Below are 15,576 nucleotides of genomic sequence, written 5' to 3'. Positions count from 1 at the left end.
ATTTTTCAAAACATTTTCTGACGAAACAACTTCGAACCATTATGCCACAAGTGCTGTTAACTGAGCTCGTATTGCACACACTGTGGTGAACATTTTACTGTATTTAATTGACTGATTTAGGCATACAGTACAAGGCAAACAATCAGACCAGTCAGGAAGCGCTTTGTGTCGGAAGCGCCGAAATGGGTTTTCCATTAAGATCCTGACGTTTGTGTTTGGGGGGTGTCGCTATTCTCTTCAGCTGTCTAAGCTTTACACAAGAATAGAAGGGCTCCACAAATGTCGAGTTAACCTGCTGACATCATAACCTGAGCAAAAGGAAGGATAAAGAAATCACGCGTGTCCTCTGGTGTAATCAGCACTGGACTTCCAGGGCACGTTAATGTGGCAAAGTCGTGAGTTAAAATCCCCAACCTTTCGGACAGGGTGCGCAAATCACTGTTTACTGTTGTTACACGGCTAAGACCATCATTAGAGTCAAAGTCAAATAAAAGCCCTCTTGCTGTGTTTAGACCTCTCAATCTCTCAATCTGTTCGGGCTTAGACCCTGATTGAGACTAATCCTGTTTTCAAAAGGGTTTTTTTTCCCAGCTCAGGAATATTTTCTTTGTGTCTGAAAAAAAACAGACAATCTTCACGTTTTCAGGGTGAGTTTATTTTTTAAAGTAAGCTGCAGTGTGGACACTTTAAAGTTTTTTGTGGAATATTGACACGTTAAGGAGTAAGTTGTCGTAAATAAACAATTAAACTATCTTGGACTTTTCAGCTAAATCTTTTTATTAAAAAACAAAACTTTGATTCAATATAATGTAAAAGTTAATTTTTAAAAGTTAAAAGTTAAAACTTTAAAAATGCGTGATAACTTATTTGTAGCTTTTAGTATATTATATTTATATATATATTCTGTGTGTGTTTATATATATTCTGTGTATATGTATATACATGTATACATATACATATATACACAAACCAAAAGTCTTAAGTTACACAGCTATATTTGTAGCAATAGCCAACAATACAAACAATATTAAGTCGTTTAAAATGATAAATCTTTCTTTTATGCCAAAAATCATTCGGATATTAAGCATATCCGATATTTAGAAAAATAATTTTTTGCAAGTTTACTACCACAAATATATAAAATCTTAATTTTTATTTAGTAAAACATTGCTACTTAATTTAAACAACTTAAAAGTCGATTTTCTCAGTATTTTCCTCTCAATTTTAAATAAACCGACCACATGACGCATTTTGTAAACACTTGTAAAATCATTTTTGTATACAGCACTTAAATCAAAAACACTCTCTGTACGTGTCAGTGCTCAGCACGTTCTTTCATTCATCTCGGCCAAATCCAATGAAATGTTAGGGCGAATACAGACAAATGAAAAGGCAGCAGTAACATGGAAAGAATTTGCATATAAACAAGAATGGACTGGCAAATCCTGTTTTGAGCTCTGCCGCTATTGGAGGGTTTGTCTCCACAGTCCTTGTGTCGATTGCCTCAAGGGGTTATTTGCAAAGAAGTAACCTTCGCTTCATCAGACTGTCTACATTATTGATTACTAGCCCACCAGTCCTCCAGGACAAACTGTGCGCGTGCATGTGTGTTCATGTCTGGACACTGAGAGGGAGGTGGACGGTGTGGGTGAGACCATACCGAAAGTGCAGCGCATCAGCACTTCAGTTCAAGTGAGATGCTCCCTGAGATTGCAGCCAACATCCATTAATCAAAATGACAGCGGCTGGCGGAGCAGGTGGAAAAATTAGGCTACGGGAGAACAAATACATAAATTAACAAAGACAACAACATATGTACAGTTCAGTCATCTTTCGTTGGTGAACACATCAACGTTTTTTAATGTTTTGAGGAAACGAATCGCGTCCTTTTCAAATTGTGTTCACTTTATCATTCACCAAGGTCTTTTTGAAGTGCACCACTTAAGTGTGTTATGGACGGAGCATTTTATTTGTCCGAATATGCTTCCTCAATGAACGAGTTTGCGATTCGATTCGATGACGCACTTAAGCGATGTTGTTTGTGAACAAAATGTTCGTAAGAGAGCGGGGCTTTTTTATGAATTTCCGGAGATCTGCTGTCACGCACATTTTAGTAAAGATTGAAATGACGCATTTGTGATAGATAATGAGTCGTTTAACGAATCAATGGAGTGAATGATTCAATGATTCAAAACACAGAAACGCTCAACACCGCGCACAGTTTGAGGCTTCTGCAGAGCAAAAGTAGACATTTCTGACTTGTTTTCAAACTGCTTTTAATTTTTTGGAAACAGAGCCTAAATATGGTCTTTCCTACGCTCCATGGCACAGACTATAGCACCAGAGATTGAAGCCTCATCATAGAGTATTAAATTTAGTCCAATTGTTTTTGTTTTGGTCTGGTTTGCTTTCCCACTGCCATTTTTTGCAAGTGAGCCAGAAATTGCGAACAAAACCACGTGTGCTAGGGTCAGCTATTCATTGGTCCAACCATTTAAACCTTATCAAAATTAGTTTTGAGACCACCTCTTCAGCTGGGTCTGAATACAGCTACTCTGTCCACACGATTGTTGTATTCACACCTACCCAAAGATCGGCATCAAGGGAGGAAACAAACCTGAGTTTGATTCATACAATACACCGTTTGTGTGTGAATACACGCACACACTCACACCGGAGATTATGAGTGTGCACACACAGAAACATTTTACGAGGAACACTGACAAGGACACTTGAGGTCAACACTGACATTTTTATTAATATAAAAGCTCTGATATCGCTTCACTACATTTTTTTTTTATTTAGCAATAGGGGTCAAATTTAAGTGAACCAGAAAAGGAACAAAGCCAAAAATGTCCTTTTGGTGTTCACAGTATAATGGATTCAAAACAGAACCCGGTTCTTTTCTTGGTCCTTTTCAGCATTACAGTGATCTCAAACAATTTCTTGATCACACAACATTTTTCATAAGAAGTCAAGCCCAATCTCTCTGAGCATAAGTGAAATGCTGGAATCTGACATATAGGAAAGTTTGGTAGATGAAGCGAGCAAGGAGGTGGAAAAGAGCTGGCACTCCCTGATCATGTCGCAATCAAAATACTTTCAAAATATTCACAGAACTTTAACAACACATTTCAGTCATATTTAAAATTAAATAGAAGCTAAAAGTTCTATTTTTTCTTCTCAGACATGGTAGTATTAAAATGTTTCTTTTCTACTATCTACTTGCTAAATTGTTTCTATGATTTCATTGGCATGCACACACACACACACACTGGAGATTTATGAAGAACATTCACAAGGACACTTGAGGTCAGCACTGACATTTTTATTAATATAAAAGCTTTGATATTGATTCACTATATTATTTTTCTCAGAAATACAGGTAAAATTGATGTTCTGGTTTTAAAGAGGACAGAATGCTACATCTAAAGCTACGTGTCAGGTGGTTATTTGCCTCTTTAATGCTTTAAAATCATTTAATGCACAGCTAGCCAAAGATTACATAAATACCAACAAAACCTTTCATTAAAATTGTCGTAAAATTTCTAACCAAAATTTGGTCTTGTCTTAGGAAAACTTTGATATAAATATATATTACTGTTATGATGGTCCACACAAAGCATGGGACCTCTTTGTCACTTTTTTATATACAAATAACAAAGAAATTTAGCCACAAACCTCTCCGCATTCGGATCCTTTTAGAGGGGTCTGATATATTTTGCATATAGGAGCTGAACCAAGCATTAAGAGAGCTCAAACAAACTAGTTGTGAAAACACCCTAGGGAGACATGTTTCCCCTAGACCTGGACTACTGGACTATTCAGTTAGTCAGTGTAACCCTTAAAATTAATAGAAAATTGTAGTCCATTGGTGTAAACTCTGATACAAATATCTGGTATATCCTGGTATAAACTCTCCTTTCTGGAGACAAACACTCACCAACTATATCACAACTAAATATGATTGGCTATTTTGCCACATGTAGAGTGATGTTTCCCTCTACTGGACACAAACAGTAAACATGATGCAATAATAGCACAGGCTTTATGCATGTTTTACCCCATGTCCCTATTTTTAACTCTACTCGGTTTACAGGCAGAACGTAGGAGGAGTTCAAAGGCGCAAGAATGAAGAACTCTCTGCTGGCTCGAGATGGAGACCACGCCCCTGCGAACGACTGAAGCGCAACGTCATCAGACCGACAGACCCCTTCCCCCTCGCAAGCTGGTTGGCTGACTGGCTGGCCGGCAAATAAGGAAACGAAGGATACGATGGCAACAGGCTCTAGCGACAGCATGTGCGCTTTGTTTCCATGGCAGCATGCCCCTTAGATACAGCTCTCTGGTTGGTCCGAGGCGCGCGGATTCTATCAGCCGCTGTTGTTATGCTACCCCAGCATCGAGGGTTGGGGGTGCGCGCCTTCAGGGTCTCTACGAGTCTTTTCCCGCCTCCTGGTGGAGAGTGTTGCTAGGCACATTAGACAGGAACTGTAAACAAAAAAATGGCTTGAGCCGACATGCCCCCTCCTTCTCCCAACATCCACTTGTTATTGAACCAGTTTTTCAAAGGGTTGGGCAGGGATGTTTTGATGCAAACGATAGTATCAAAAACAAACAAGAGGAAAAAAAAAAAAACAACACGTGTTCTGCCATACCATTATATTTATTGTACACGTTCACCCTGTGCATCCATCTAGTAAACACTAGCATCACATATGACAACAACAACAGGCATTGCCCCGGACAAAATATGAGATGTGGGCGCACACCTTCTTCAGTAAGAGTACAGCAACTTTTAAAGAACATTACAATTTTATCTCACAACATCTAATATACATCCCTTAGGATGTGTGGAGCTTAACATTAATAAAAAGTAGGAAATGTACAAATGTGTAACTTGCACTCAACTGTATAGTAACGTATAATACATACATATAAATGCACAACTGTCTAGCGTAAGATTTTTGTCTAAGGAGTCGAAAAGCCTCATTCACAACAGATTATTACCCTCGGTCATAAAACAGACAGCTCATATCATTTTCCTGAATTGCACTGGAGGTTATTTTCAATCTCCAGTAGGCGTTGTCCTATTATCACAGCTAGAGATTTTATCTGCAAGATGCATTAGAGAAAAAGTGGTCAGATAGAAAACGGAGGTCGCGATTGTAACGTGTGTATCAAAATTACAATAAATATGCTTTTAAATCATATTATGCTTTTAAGTAAGTAAATATATCTCTCTCACACATAACGATTAAAAACATTATTGCCCGGAACACGTGCCACAAATACATATCTGGCAAATTATTCATTCATATAGCATTTACATACAGAAATCCTCTTGTAAATCTTATCTGAAGTTCTGTATGATTTGTTTGACAAGCACAGACGAGGTATATGAAGTCAAAATATTAACATCTCTCAAACAGACAACTGTCAACACCCTTTCCAGGATCAAATTCTTCAACAGCTCCTAATGTCTATTGTTTGCAGGACTCAGTGACCAAACAAAGAGCGCTGGAAGCACCGCAAGAGCGCCATCTGCTGTTTACTTGTGCGTGTTAAAAACACTGACAACCTTTATCTACAGCTTTAAATCCATTTTGTACCCCACCCATACTGGAACACAAATTGTGTGTGAAAATGCTAATAATATTAAAAACAATTTAAGTTTCAAAAGTTCAATTACTTTCCCCTCAAGGTTTCATGTCATTATTTTTGTCATATTGTCTACACATTCAATATTGCCATTAATGTACGCATTTGTAGTGCAAAAGAAATTGCTTATTTTTTAACAGAGAGAGACTTGCATCGGTTTGCATCATGCTCAGATCAATAATTTAAACAGTCTCCAGAAAGGCTACTTTACCTCTGTCATCTGCTGTTCCACGGTGTTCTGGTACTCCAGGGTCACTGGTTTGTCTTCTCCGTCTAACTCAGGCACCCGCTGACCTGTACTGCCAATTACATAACTGCAGAAAGACACAACCATGTCCTCAATGTGATACACAAAAGTGTACTGCATTATGCGATACAAAAACACCAGCGATGAACACTGCACGGGCTTGTGCACAATGGGCTACCTACCTTTCAATTTTTTCAACATTAAAGCAGAAAAGAGACCTCTTGTAATCAAGCTTTTTCGGGGTTGATATGTACATGATTCCTAATTCGGAGCAACAGCCATGGCAGGTGAGATTCACAACAAGACTGAATGTGAGAAACAAATTTTCAGAGACAACAATTTCACATTTAGGTGGGAAGACGCATATGATTTTAAACACACACACACAAATATAACATATCTCACCATCCAAGCTCCTTTCTGGTACCAGAAACAAATGGCTCTTTGCCTATGAGGACATTGTCAGAGATCCCTGAAAATTGACATTGAAATGTAAAGACATATTCTAAAAAAAAAAAATGTTCTGCATAGTCACAGTTATCAGTGCATAAATACCTAGGTTTCAATTTCAACTGTTCAAAACAAGGGTGAGAAATGTTGATGTTGATCCTGGAGGGCTGGTGTCCCTGCAGAGTTTTTCTCCAACCCTAATCAAACACACCTAAACCAGCTAATTAAGATCTTTAAGGTGCAGTTAGTTGTTTGTTTTTTTGTTTGTTTGTTTGTGTGTGTGTGTGGTTTGGCGTTAGCTCTGCAGAAGAATGGCCCTCCAGGACCAACATACCCCACCCCTGCTTTAAACTGTTGTCACCCACAATTGTATTACGGACTGGAATTGAGAACCACTGTAATATGCCATCCTTACAAATGCAAGCAAAGCAAAATATAAAAATCACTATATTTTTATATTCACAACAGGGTCTACCATCCAAAAGTTTAATGTACGTGAGATTTCATATTTATAAAAGTGTCATTCAACAATTCCTCGCTTGAACACACTAAAATTGGTAATATGAAATATTGTTGTGTACTTTCTCTTAGTTCTAAGAGGCTGAATTACTCCAACCTTCAGTGTCACGTGATTCTTCGGACATCATTCTAATATGACCATTTTTTCAGTTACCTCCGATTAGCAGAAACTTTAAAAGATCGACATTTCATTAAAATAGTGGCATTATAAATATCTTTCCGGTGACCCTTGACCAGCTTAATGTGCCCTTAGTCCACAAAAGTATTAATTCTTTACAGAAGATTGAAAACATAAGTCTTTTACGTTTGAGCATGATTTGGTTGTGCTCGTCGTCACTGCCTGCCCACGACAGACTGTCGCCGATGGGAAGCTTGCATTTGCCGCACATAAACACCGCCGGACCGTCGCTTTCTCCTTCTTCCTCCACCCTGCTGCTATCAGCGGCACTCTCGCAAACAGAGTATGTTTTATAGCTACAGTCATCCGCGACTTTAATTTTGCCTGCCATTTCAAAAGGAATATCAAAATCGCCCAGTTCGAAATATAACGACCACTATCTTCAAACGGACGCGGGCAGCTCTACTTCTGTATTTCTGCAGCGAGCGCAGATAAAAAGACAAGGACGTATCGCCCCCTGCTGCAACGGAGTTTCACTTCATCGTGTGAAGTTCGAGATTATAAACACGACCAAACAATAAATACATTTCTTACACAAACACACGCGAACGAAATCTTTCTGGGAAGGGAATATATGTTATAATATATTATATAACTTTTATAAATGTAATATATAACTTTTATAAAGGTTTAATGTTCCCAAAAAGTTGTCTTCGAAGAAGCCGATTACACATTATATTATTCATTAATAACATGAATGATATTACTGTGAATGCATTTTTATCACATTGGTTAGAACACTGTTGTCGGTGCTTAACTCCACCGCACTGCCTATTTGAGGCATTCACCGCCACGCCCCGTTCAAATGCGTTTTTCCTCAACATCCTCCTCAGAAATCAGTTTCTGATTTCGAGAAACCACCTATTACTACTTATTTTCTCACCGGGGACCTTAAAATCGCCAGCAACGGAGTGAATATTGCGAATGTCGCCGCTTCCAGGCACCACTGACTTGTTGCGCACTTGTTATTTCCCTATAGGCTTCCCTCCGCGAGCGCGTGCGTCGCTTTGAAATGTTCTCTTTTCGTCTCGTCCTCTGATTTCTCTTTAATCGCGATTTAGAGGGGTTCGCTTCTTTAGAGTTTGGCTCCAAAGGACCGGCATGTCAAAGTCGCGGTATGAAAAGCTACTTTAAGCCGGTCGAAACTCTCTGGCAGGTGAGGGAGACGGACGGACGGGAATTCCTGACAGCGTTTCTCCAGCGCGCGCTTGAACGCACGCGGCTTTGATGCAGGAATAATTGAAGGATTTGAACATGATCTCAGCGCAGCACCTGAGAAGCTGCCGGGCACCTGGGCTGTGTGTTCAAATACTTTACAGCGTTCTCATTCTGTGGACCAAAGAAATGGACGGACTGTCAGATTTCTCAAGTGGGTCGATAATATGATTATTATTTAAGTGCAAATAGCCATTTCACTAACAATAATGGCACAAAAATTGAAACGGTATTTTCTGATACATAAATTAGATAGTGGCACATTTTTGTATATTATGATGGTTTGATTGACTGTCTTTTTTTTTTATAACAATTTGAATGGCTCTAAGAAAAAAGATCCAAATGAGTTATTTTAATTGAATTTAATGTTTAAAAATGTTTATACTTCTTGTAGATCCAACCTCTCCACGTTTTTGTTAGATTATCTGTTTAGGATCATCAACAGTCAGTCGGCTCAAGCCTGTGATGGAGATCTCCTGCTCCTCAGGTGTCCACGACACTCCACCATAACTATCCAGTCTGCATTTTACGGACAGAGCACAACCCTTCCCGGGATCATGCCAGGAATGAGATGCCAATGGCGTAATCACAGCTGTTCCGCTACCACAGCACTGCAGGTGAATAGTCTGTGCTTTGCGTCCTGACTTTCATTTTACATGCGCCACTCACTAACTCAATAAAGCCGTTTTACCTTTTTATTAGTCCCGTGGAGAAAATCACTAAGACTTCACTGGCAGCTGATCTTATTAACTTCTTGCTAATGTGTTTTCCAGAATAAAGGCTACTGCGTTTTCCCTGCCCTTTGTGTAACACACATTCTACGGTCTTTCATTATCCCTCTCTGTTAGAAAGTGCTGTCTGAATGCCAGGGTCATAGAAATTGCCAACTTCTGGTTAATCATCAAGTCTTTGGCAGAGATCCTTGTCCTGGAACTCCTAAATACCTCCATGTATCATACAGGTGTAAACCTAGTAAGTATTTCCTCCCTTAAAATCGATTATTTCTGCTTTAAATTTTGACTCCTGTACAGTAGTAAAGATCTGTCTTACAGCAGAGCACAAGAAGAAAATAACATGTGAAGGAGAGCGACTTCTGCTGCACTGCAAGTATCCAAAAGTGCTGAATATCTACTCTGCTGTTTACGGAAGGCAGCTGGAAGAGGAAGATTTGTGCCCATCAGAGAAACAAGAACCTCCACCATTTGGTACATTTTAATTAATTGATTTATATTTAATATTTTATTGATTTAAAAGTAAAGGATAGTGCGGTTAAGATGGTTTTTAAAAAGTCATTTGAGCGGTTTAATTCTGATAATTAGGTTTATTTGTGGTTATTAAATTAAATATGCAAGTATTTAAATACTGCAGTGAGCTATAAGTTTAGGACAGATAAATAAATAGTGATTAGTGATTTTTAGCACCTTTTGCTGATCATTTTGGTTTGGTACTTGATAAGACATTTTAAATAATTAGTGTCTTTAATATTGCAGAATGTCTTTTTCACGGAGCCGTTGATGTGGTATCCAACATCTGCTATGGAAAACAGAGGTGTTTGTTTACTGTAGATGAAGAACATTTCAAAAACCCCTGCCCTCCTGGAACAAAAAAGTATATCACTGTCCTCTATGCATGCGGTATGAATGCTATCATATCCATCAAAATCTTCCCAAAGCAAAATCTGCTTGAATGTATTTTTGAAATTCTTGAAATTTCTGGATACAGTTAAAGTGTAGCGTGCCATCTTCACGGCGTGGCAGGTCTTTAATCGGTTTGAGAGATCTTAAATCTTTGATTGAGGGTGTGGGAAAAGGCTAACACGTGACATTTGTCTCTGATTGTTGATTTACCCATCTGTTTTCTTCCTGTCTAATAAATTACAATGAATACAAAAATTATTTGGGAACAAAAATAGGCATGTGAGCCTGGCATTTGTAGGCCCCGGGGCTTCCTGTAAAACTTCCTGCGATTGCTTTGAATGCCAGGCTTTTGTTACTGATTGGACGGCAAGATCAGTTCACAGGAAAAATAAAGATTACTCATCAGCCCTGCATTGAAAGATCCTGGGAGATGCCGCCTAGGAGTTGGAAGATGTTAACTCTTTGTCCTGGGTCCTTTTTTCAGTTCCGCAAAATTTACTGAAGGAGGCTGATCCCAGCAGTTTCCAAACTACCTCAGTTCCCAACCAGAGCACCAAAAAAGGTGACGGCACTCTATACAGTTATACCTCATATAAATCATCTGTGCAGTTGAGATAAACTGTTCATCTTTTTTATAGGGGAACACCCAGTTATCAGAAGTTCAAAGTTTCCAGAGAACAAGATTATTGTCAGCAATTCTTTAATGGCATATGGCTACATAACAGGTAAACTGAAATATATTCATCTTTTAACTGAAACTGTCCAGTATATAGGAAGCCTATGTTTATTTTACTATATTACTATGAAATCCTAATGTAATCATAACTGTACTTCACTGGAAAGCTCCAAGACTCCTAAATAGATATTTTACCACTGTTTGTTGTTATGATAATATAATTTTTTTTTTTGATCAACCTCAAATTCGGAGAACAACTCATTTAGACATACGGCTTTCATTAATCAAATATGAATTAAAACTTTTGTAAAATATGTGCGGGATTATTATTATTAGTATAAAATTATATAAAAATAGAGCAGTAGATTTTCTTTACAGTAAATTTTAACATTTATAACTTTATTACATTTTTTAAAATGATTTTACTTCTGAAATAATCTGCTGATTGTACTCTTTGAAAAGAGACCTGTATTCAGAAGCATTTATAAATTACTATAATTTAAGTTTGTATAGACTTTCATGTCTACAGTGGTATGCAAAAGTTTGGGCACCCCTTGAAAAATCTTACCTAAAAAAAATGTTTTAGTACTGTCCTGAGTAATATATTTTACAAAAAAAAAAATGCAGATATAGTCCACAAGACAAGAAAAAACGTTTTAAGGTAAATGTGCCAGATTATTTTTACTAGCCTAAACAACATAAAGCAGCCCAAATGGAGGAAGTATATGGAAATATACATATTAAAATGATTTTATTGAAGTGTTTTATATAATTATATAATTAAATTAGACATCTATGCAATACAAAAGCAAATTTTAAGAAACATTTTACATGAAGTACTGTTTCAGTCATTTTACTTAAAAACTTTGAGTTTGGTTTAACATTTAGTTTAATGTGTTACTTGCTGTTTCTTTGCAGTTATTTACTACTTTTCTTTTTGTTTTAGAGCATCCAGAGATGGCAGGACTGCTCTTCACATCAAGTGTTTGTGTGGGACTTCTGATTGTTCTAATAGCCGTTTCAACACACCTATCCTGCAACAGACATCTAAATACAACTAGAACTTTCAGGAGGAAGAATACAATAACTAATTTGCAAGAGGAGAAGCCAATGAACCAGGATAATGATGAAGAGGAGGAAAATGATGAGAAAGGGGCACTATTGGACAGCACTAACCTGTCAGAGATTGGCAGGAAAGTGTATTGCTGGGAAGATGTGACGTACACCACAGAAGCAGCAGAGATGATGGAGAGGATCGAGCGCAGGGAGCTTGTCATTCAGGAGATCAGGATGAACTCATACCTCAATGGAAATACATGCGTTCTGCATTCATACATGCCAACTATTACACAGAATGTGCAGTAGCTGTAGTTTCAGCCAAAAGAAGTGGGCATTTTGAATATTTTCTATTACCAAAACACTAAAATAAAGGTGAAGTGTCTTTTCAGAACACTCCCCTCACTAACTCGCACTATTGGTTCAGCTAATTTTACTGTTGTCTGGGACGTTACACAGCATTTTGATAACATCACAGATTTACTGTGGAATCAGCCTACAAGAATTTAAAAAAAGCTATGAAAGATGCATTTTACCATTCAAAATTACGCACTTCACCTTTAAAGACACGGTCGGGTTAGAAAATCACTTGGCACAATGATATAATGGCACAAAACAAGAAACACTTGATGCGTTTTGCTGTCTCAGTGAGGGTGAACATTATTATTCTGTTCTAAAATGATTGTATTCGTTTTTTGTATTCAGTTTTTGATAAATTATTGCTCTGTTAAACACTTGATAAATTATATATGTAATATTGAAATCCTTTAAAATTGAGAAGTAATTTTTTTAAATTAAAATGTATTATATTTAAAAGTGAAGTCATAAAATGAACACAAATAGAATGCACTTTTATTACACAACATTACACTCTACTGTTCCAGTGAAACCACTCCTCCCGATACTGTAACCTCTCTTTCGCCTTAAGGATACTAAAATGTTCTGTAATTCCTGCTCAGCGCTCTTCCAATGAACTCTGCAGTGCCACAGTGATCCTTAGAGCTGCACGGCAACATCCTGTCTTTAAACAGCATCAAGTTTCAATTGACTAACTGCCAGAGGCACAGACAAAGAGAGGAAAGGTGTTGCATCCTTCTGCCAATGAATCAGAGCAGAAATCTGATGTCTTTTGCTTTGCATTTACAAATAGTCACATAAACACCTTTCATATGTAATGAAGGCACCAAATTGCATAAAAACAGCAGCAGTAAAGTCTAGAGATCTCTGATTTGCCAAATGAAAAGTAACTGTGGATCAGATTTTCTTTGTTCATCTATCTTGGGCCCCATTTGATGTTTGTGAGTCCCTGAAACTGTCTTTTTAGGGCCTGTCTGTCCGACCAATCAGACTGAAGATATGAGTCATCATCTGCCTCTTCTAGTTTCTATAAGCAACAAAACAGACCATACAAGGATGAATTAAAAATAAATAATATATAGGTAAATATATGCAGGTAGATATGTTTTAATCAATCAAATAAAACACACACTTATATAAATATACACACACACACACACATATATATATATACACACACACACACACAAAAACGACTCACTTTTAGTTCCTCCTGCCTCTTGTAATAATGCATCATCATATTTTTTTGATCTTCTTCACTCACTGGTGGTTCCCTTGCTGGTGCACCTTGGCCTCTCTAAAATGAACGTCAAAATAATGATCAGTTTTCATTTCACTAGGTCAAAATCATCTATACTGAATATTAGAGGAAACAAAATTTCTCAAAATATATTTAAACACCAAGGTCACAAAAATTAAAAAATTCACACTGACCACTTACTTTCAGAATTTTTACAATAATTTTTGTTTTCTCATTTTTCCCGACATACTCCAGCAGCTTTTTGCCCTTCTGCAGTTCTTTAGATGCCCACCAAAGCTGAGCCTCTTCTTCTGGGATCACCAGTAATGAGGCCTGCATAAGAGATCTTTCTTATGTTAGTTAGAGCTGGCCGAACGTTATTGAATATATTGTGCAATAACGTTATATTTGTTGGTAATTTAAACCATTATTTTTTTATTTCATTGTCCTTTAAGAAAGGCATAAAAGATTACATGTGTTCCAGTAAGATCCTCTTGATTTTCAAACTCCATTCTTATTGGATCATGTGGAGGCAGACCCATTGGATAAACTATCATCACAGCTCCTCGCAACTGGTCCAAGGCCTCTTTGACCACATCCATGGTAACGCAGACATTCGCTTCCACTTGTTTCTATAGTGTAAAAAAAAAAAATTATTATATATATATATATAGAGACATTTACATTTAGTCATTTAGAGAGATCCAAAGCGACGTATTAAAAGAGAGGTTTATATAGAAGCAAATATCAGCAAAGGGCAGTAGTGCAATTAGTGGGGTCTTGTCTTATAACACTTTGAGATTAAAGCTTTAGAAGCATTCTACGTTACAATTAGCTTCATACCTTTGAGATTAAAGCTTTGGCTTCCTCCACTGTTTTCCTTAAAACGTCTTTCATCTTCTCATTTGGGGCTAAACGGAGAATCAAAGCTTAGTTATAGCAATTAATCAGGCAATTCAAATGTAAAATTTAAACGTGACAGGACTACCGTGTCCATTTCTACGTCCGAGCTCATCCTTCTTGAACGTATCACCACCGCTGGGAATACAGCGCTCTTCCCATTCATCCTTCAGTTTGAGCTCCATGATCTGATCATCGGTAAGGCCTTGCATATTCGTTGGAAGAGAGACACCATGATCTGCCAGCTCTGGAATTTCTATGGAGACATAAATACAAATTCTATCAGTTTTTAATGTGATAGCATGCAATCAAACGTTTGTTTTAGCACCTTAGACTTTTTGGACATTACTGCTACTTACACAACAATACATGCATTTTATGCTATGAACTCGTCTGTCAAAAACATAAACCAGCGTAGCCCAACCAATGTGAGCACATAATATCATTGACATACCAGAGCAGATCCTGTCCACTTTTAATCTTCCATTATAGATGGCGCTGACCTGCTGGGTCAGTGTATCAATCGACACATCCACTGTAGTGTTAAACAGAAACTGACTCTCATCTCCTCGTTTGACGTGCAGCTGAACCATCTCCCACCAGTTGAATTTGTCCTGTGCAGAAATATAATAAATCTGAGACTTTAAACTAAAGTAGATGTATAACCACCGGAGAACAACAGAGAAGTGCCGAGTAAAAGTTTTAGCGCCTTTAAGTAGCGCCTCACTGTGTTTGCGTTTGTTGCCATGACACCCAACACAGCGCTCCAGGAATATTCTAGCATTATATGTTAGCAGGCTGCATAACGTAGGCATTCGAGGCGGTAACGTCGTGAAATTAATTATACAGGCAACAGGCAAAATTAAGTCACTGAATAATGATTTTCAAATCATCTCCGCTATCGTTTTATTAAAATATACTCACTTTTGATTCAGTACAATAAAGGAAGAGGAACGCGGATACACGCAACCGGAGCAGAGATACTTTTCCACCGGAAGTTGCTTATTCAAAATAAAAGCTTGTAAAGTAAAAGTTTACTGGTTAAGGATTAATGACTACTTAGAGATCAATGCATGTGGTAACACATTTCTGCATTTCTGTTTTTGTTTTTTTATCTTTAAAACAAAAGAGCCAGTATTGTCTCAATTACTAATTAATTATTTTTGCTTTTCACGTTATTACTGACACGGAATTTATCAGAGCCTTTCTTTATGTAACAAAAGTTATTTTAAAGCAAGTGACTATATAAGACATAGAAAAAATGCAAGTACTTAAGCACAACACACTTACGTATAGTATGGGTAGCCTTGTTCAGGATTGGTGGATAGAGGGATAAGGGGGTGTGTCGCTGCAGAGAAGTTCACGTGTAAGTCAGCCTGGAACTTTATTTACCTCCTCACAGTCGGCTAATCTAGAGCAGTGTGACGAGCTTTCATCTTC

The 15,576-nt window shown here is 37.6% G+C and overlaps 3 protein-coding genes across 6 annotated transcripts; 1 reads left to right on the top strand and 2 right to left on the bottom strand.

Annotated features, from left to right (window-relative positions):
• Positions 1 to 3,330: 3,330 nt before the first annotated feature.
• mis18a (MIS18 kinetochore protein A) lies at positions 3,331 to 7,537 on the bottom strand. Of its 2 annotated transcripts, none has more exons than XM_043250506.1 (5): positions 7,182 to 7,537; positions 6,314 to 6,380; positions 6,091 to 6,213; positions 5,873 to 5,975; positions 3,331 to 4,491 (listed from the first exon to the last, which is right to left on the bottom strand). In XM_043250506.1, the coding sequence occupies exons 1-5, from the start codon at positions 7,384 to 7,386 to the stop codon at positions 4,435 to 4,437; spliced, it is 555 nt and encodes a 184-aa protein (XP_043106441.1). In that variant the 5' UTR covers positions 7,387 to 7,537; the 3' UTR covers positions 3,331 to 4,434. The 2 variants fall into 2 exon arrangements, with proteins under 2 accessions (XP_043106441.1, XP_043106440.1); XM_043250505.1 differs by lacking the exon at positions 3,331 to 4,491 and adding an exon at positions 4,631 to 5,115.
• A 345-nt stretch (positions 7,538 to 7,882) lies between these two features.
• Positions 7,883 to 12,389, top strand: eva1c (eva-1 homolog C (C. elegans)). 2 transcript variants are annotated; one of them, XM_043250500.1, is made up of 8 exons: positions 7,883 to 8,424; positions 8,691 to 8,887; positions 9,119 to 9,242; positions 9,326 to 9,475; positions 9,761 to 9,904; positions 10,392 to 10,469; positions 10,546 to 10,632; positions 11,530 to 12,389. In XM_043250500.1, exons 1-8 carry the CDS (start codon positions 8,310 to 8,312, stop codon positions 11,946 to 11,948), a joined length of 1,314 nt encoding a protein of 437 aa, XP_043106435.1. In that variant the 5' UTR covers positions 7,883 to 8,309; the 3' UTR covers positions 11,949 to 12,389. The 2 variants fall into 2 exon arrangements, with proteins under 2 accessions (XP_043106435.1, XP_043106434.1); XM_043250499.1 differs by having other exon boundaries at positions 7,886 to 8,424; positions 9,323 to 9,475; positions 11,530 to 12,384.
• An 80-nt stretch (positions 12,390 to 12,469) lies between these two features.
• cfap298 (cilia and flagella associated protein 298) lies at positions 12,470 to 15,564 on the bottom strand. Of its 2 annotated transcripts, none has more exons than XM_043250504.1 (8): positions 15,427 to 15,564; positions 14,591 to 14,750; positions 14,225 to 14,392; positions 14,080 to 14,147; positions 13,710 to 13,868; positions 13,438 to 13,569; positions 13,198 to 13,293; positions 12,470 to 13,023 (listed from the first exon to the last, which is right to left on the bottom strand). In XM_043250504.1, the coding sequence occupies exons 2-8, from the start codon at positions 14,727 to 14,729 to the stop codon at positions 12,913 to 12,915; spliced, it is 873 nt and encodes a 290-aa protein (XP_043106439.1). In that variant the 5' UTR covers positions 14,730 to 14,750; positions 15,427 to 15,564; the 3' UTR covers positions 12,470 to 12,912. The 2 variants fall into 2 exon arrangements, with proteins under 2 accessions (XP_043106439.1, XP_043106438.1); XM_043250503.1 differs by lacking the exon at positions 15,427 to 15,564 and adding an exon at positions 15,061 to 15,163.
• Between the last annotated feature and the right edge of the window lie 12 nt (positions 15,565 to 15,576).

The sequence above is a fragment of the Puntigrus tetrazona genome, chromosome 10 (genome assembly GCF_018831695.1).
Source record: "Puntigrus tetrazona isolate hp1 chromosome 10, ASM1883169v1, whole genome shotgun sequence".
NCBI classification, from domain to species: domain Eukaryota; kingdom Metazoa; phylum Chordata; class Actinopteri; order Cypriniformes; family Cyprinidae; genus Puntigrus; species Puntigrus tetrazona.
Note: the sequence above shows the minus strand (reverse complement) of the source record. Positions and strands in the feature narration are given on the sequence as shown.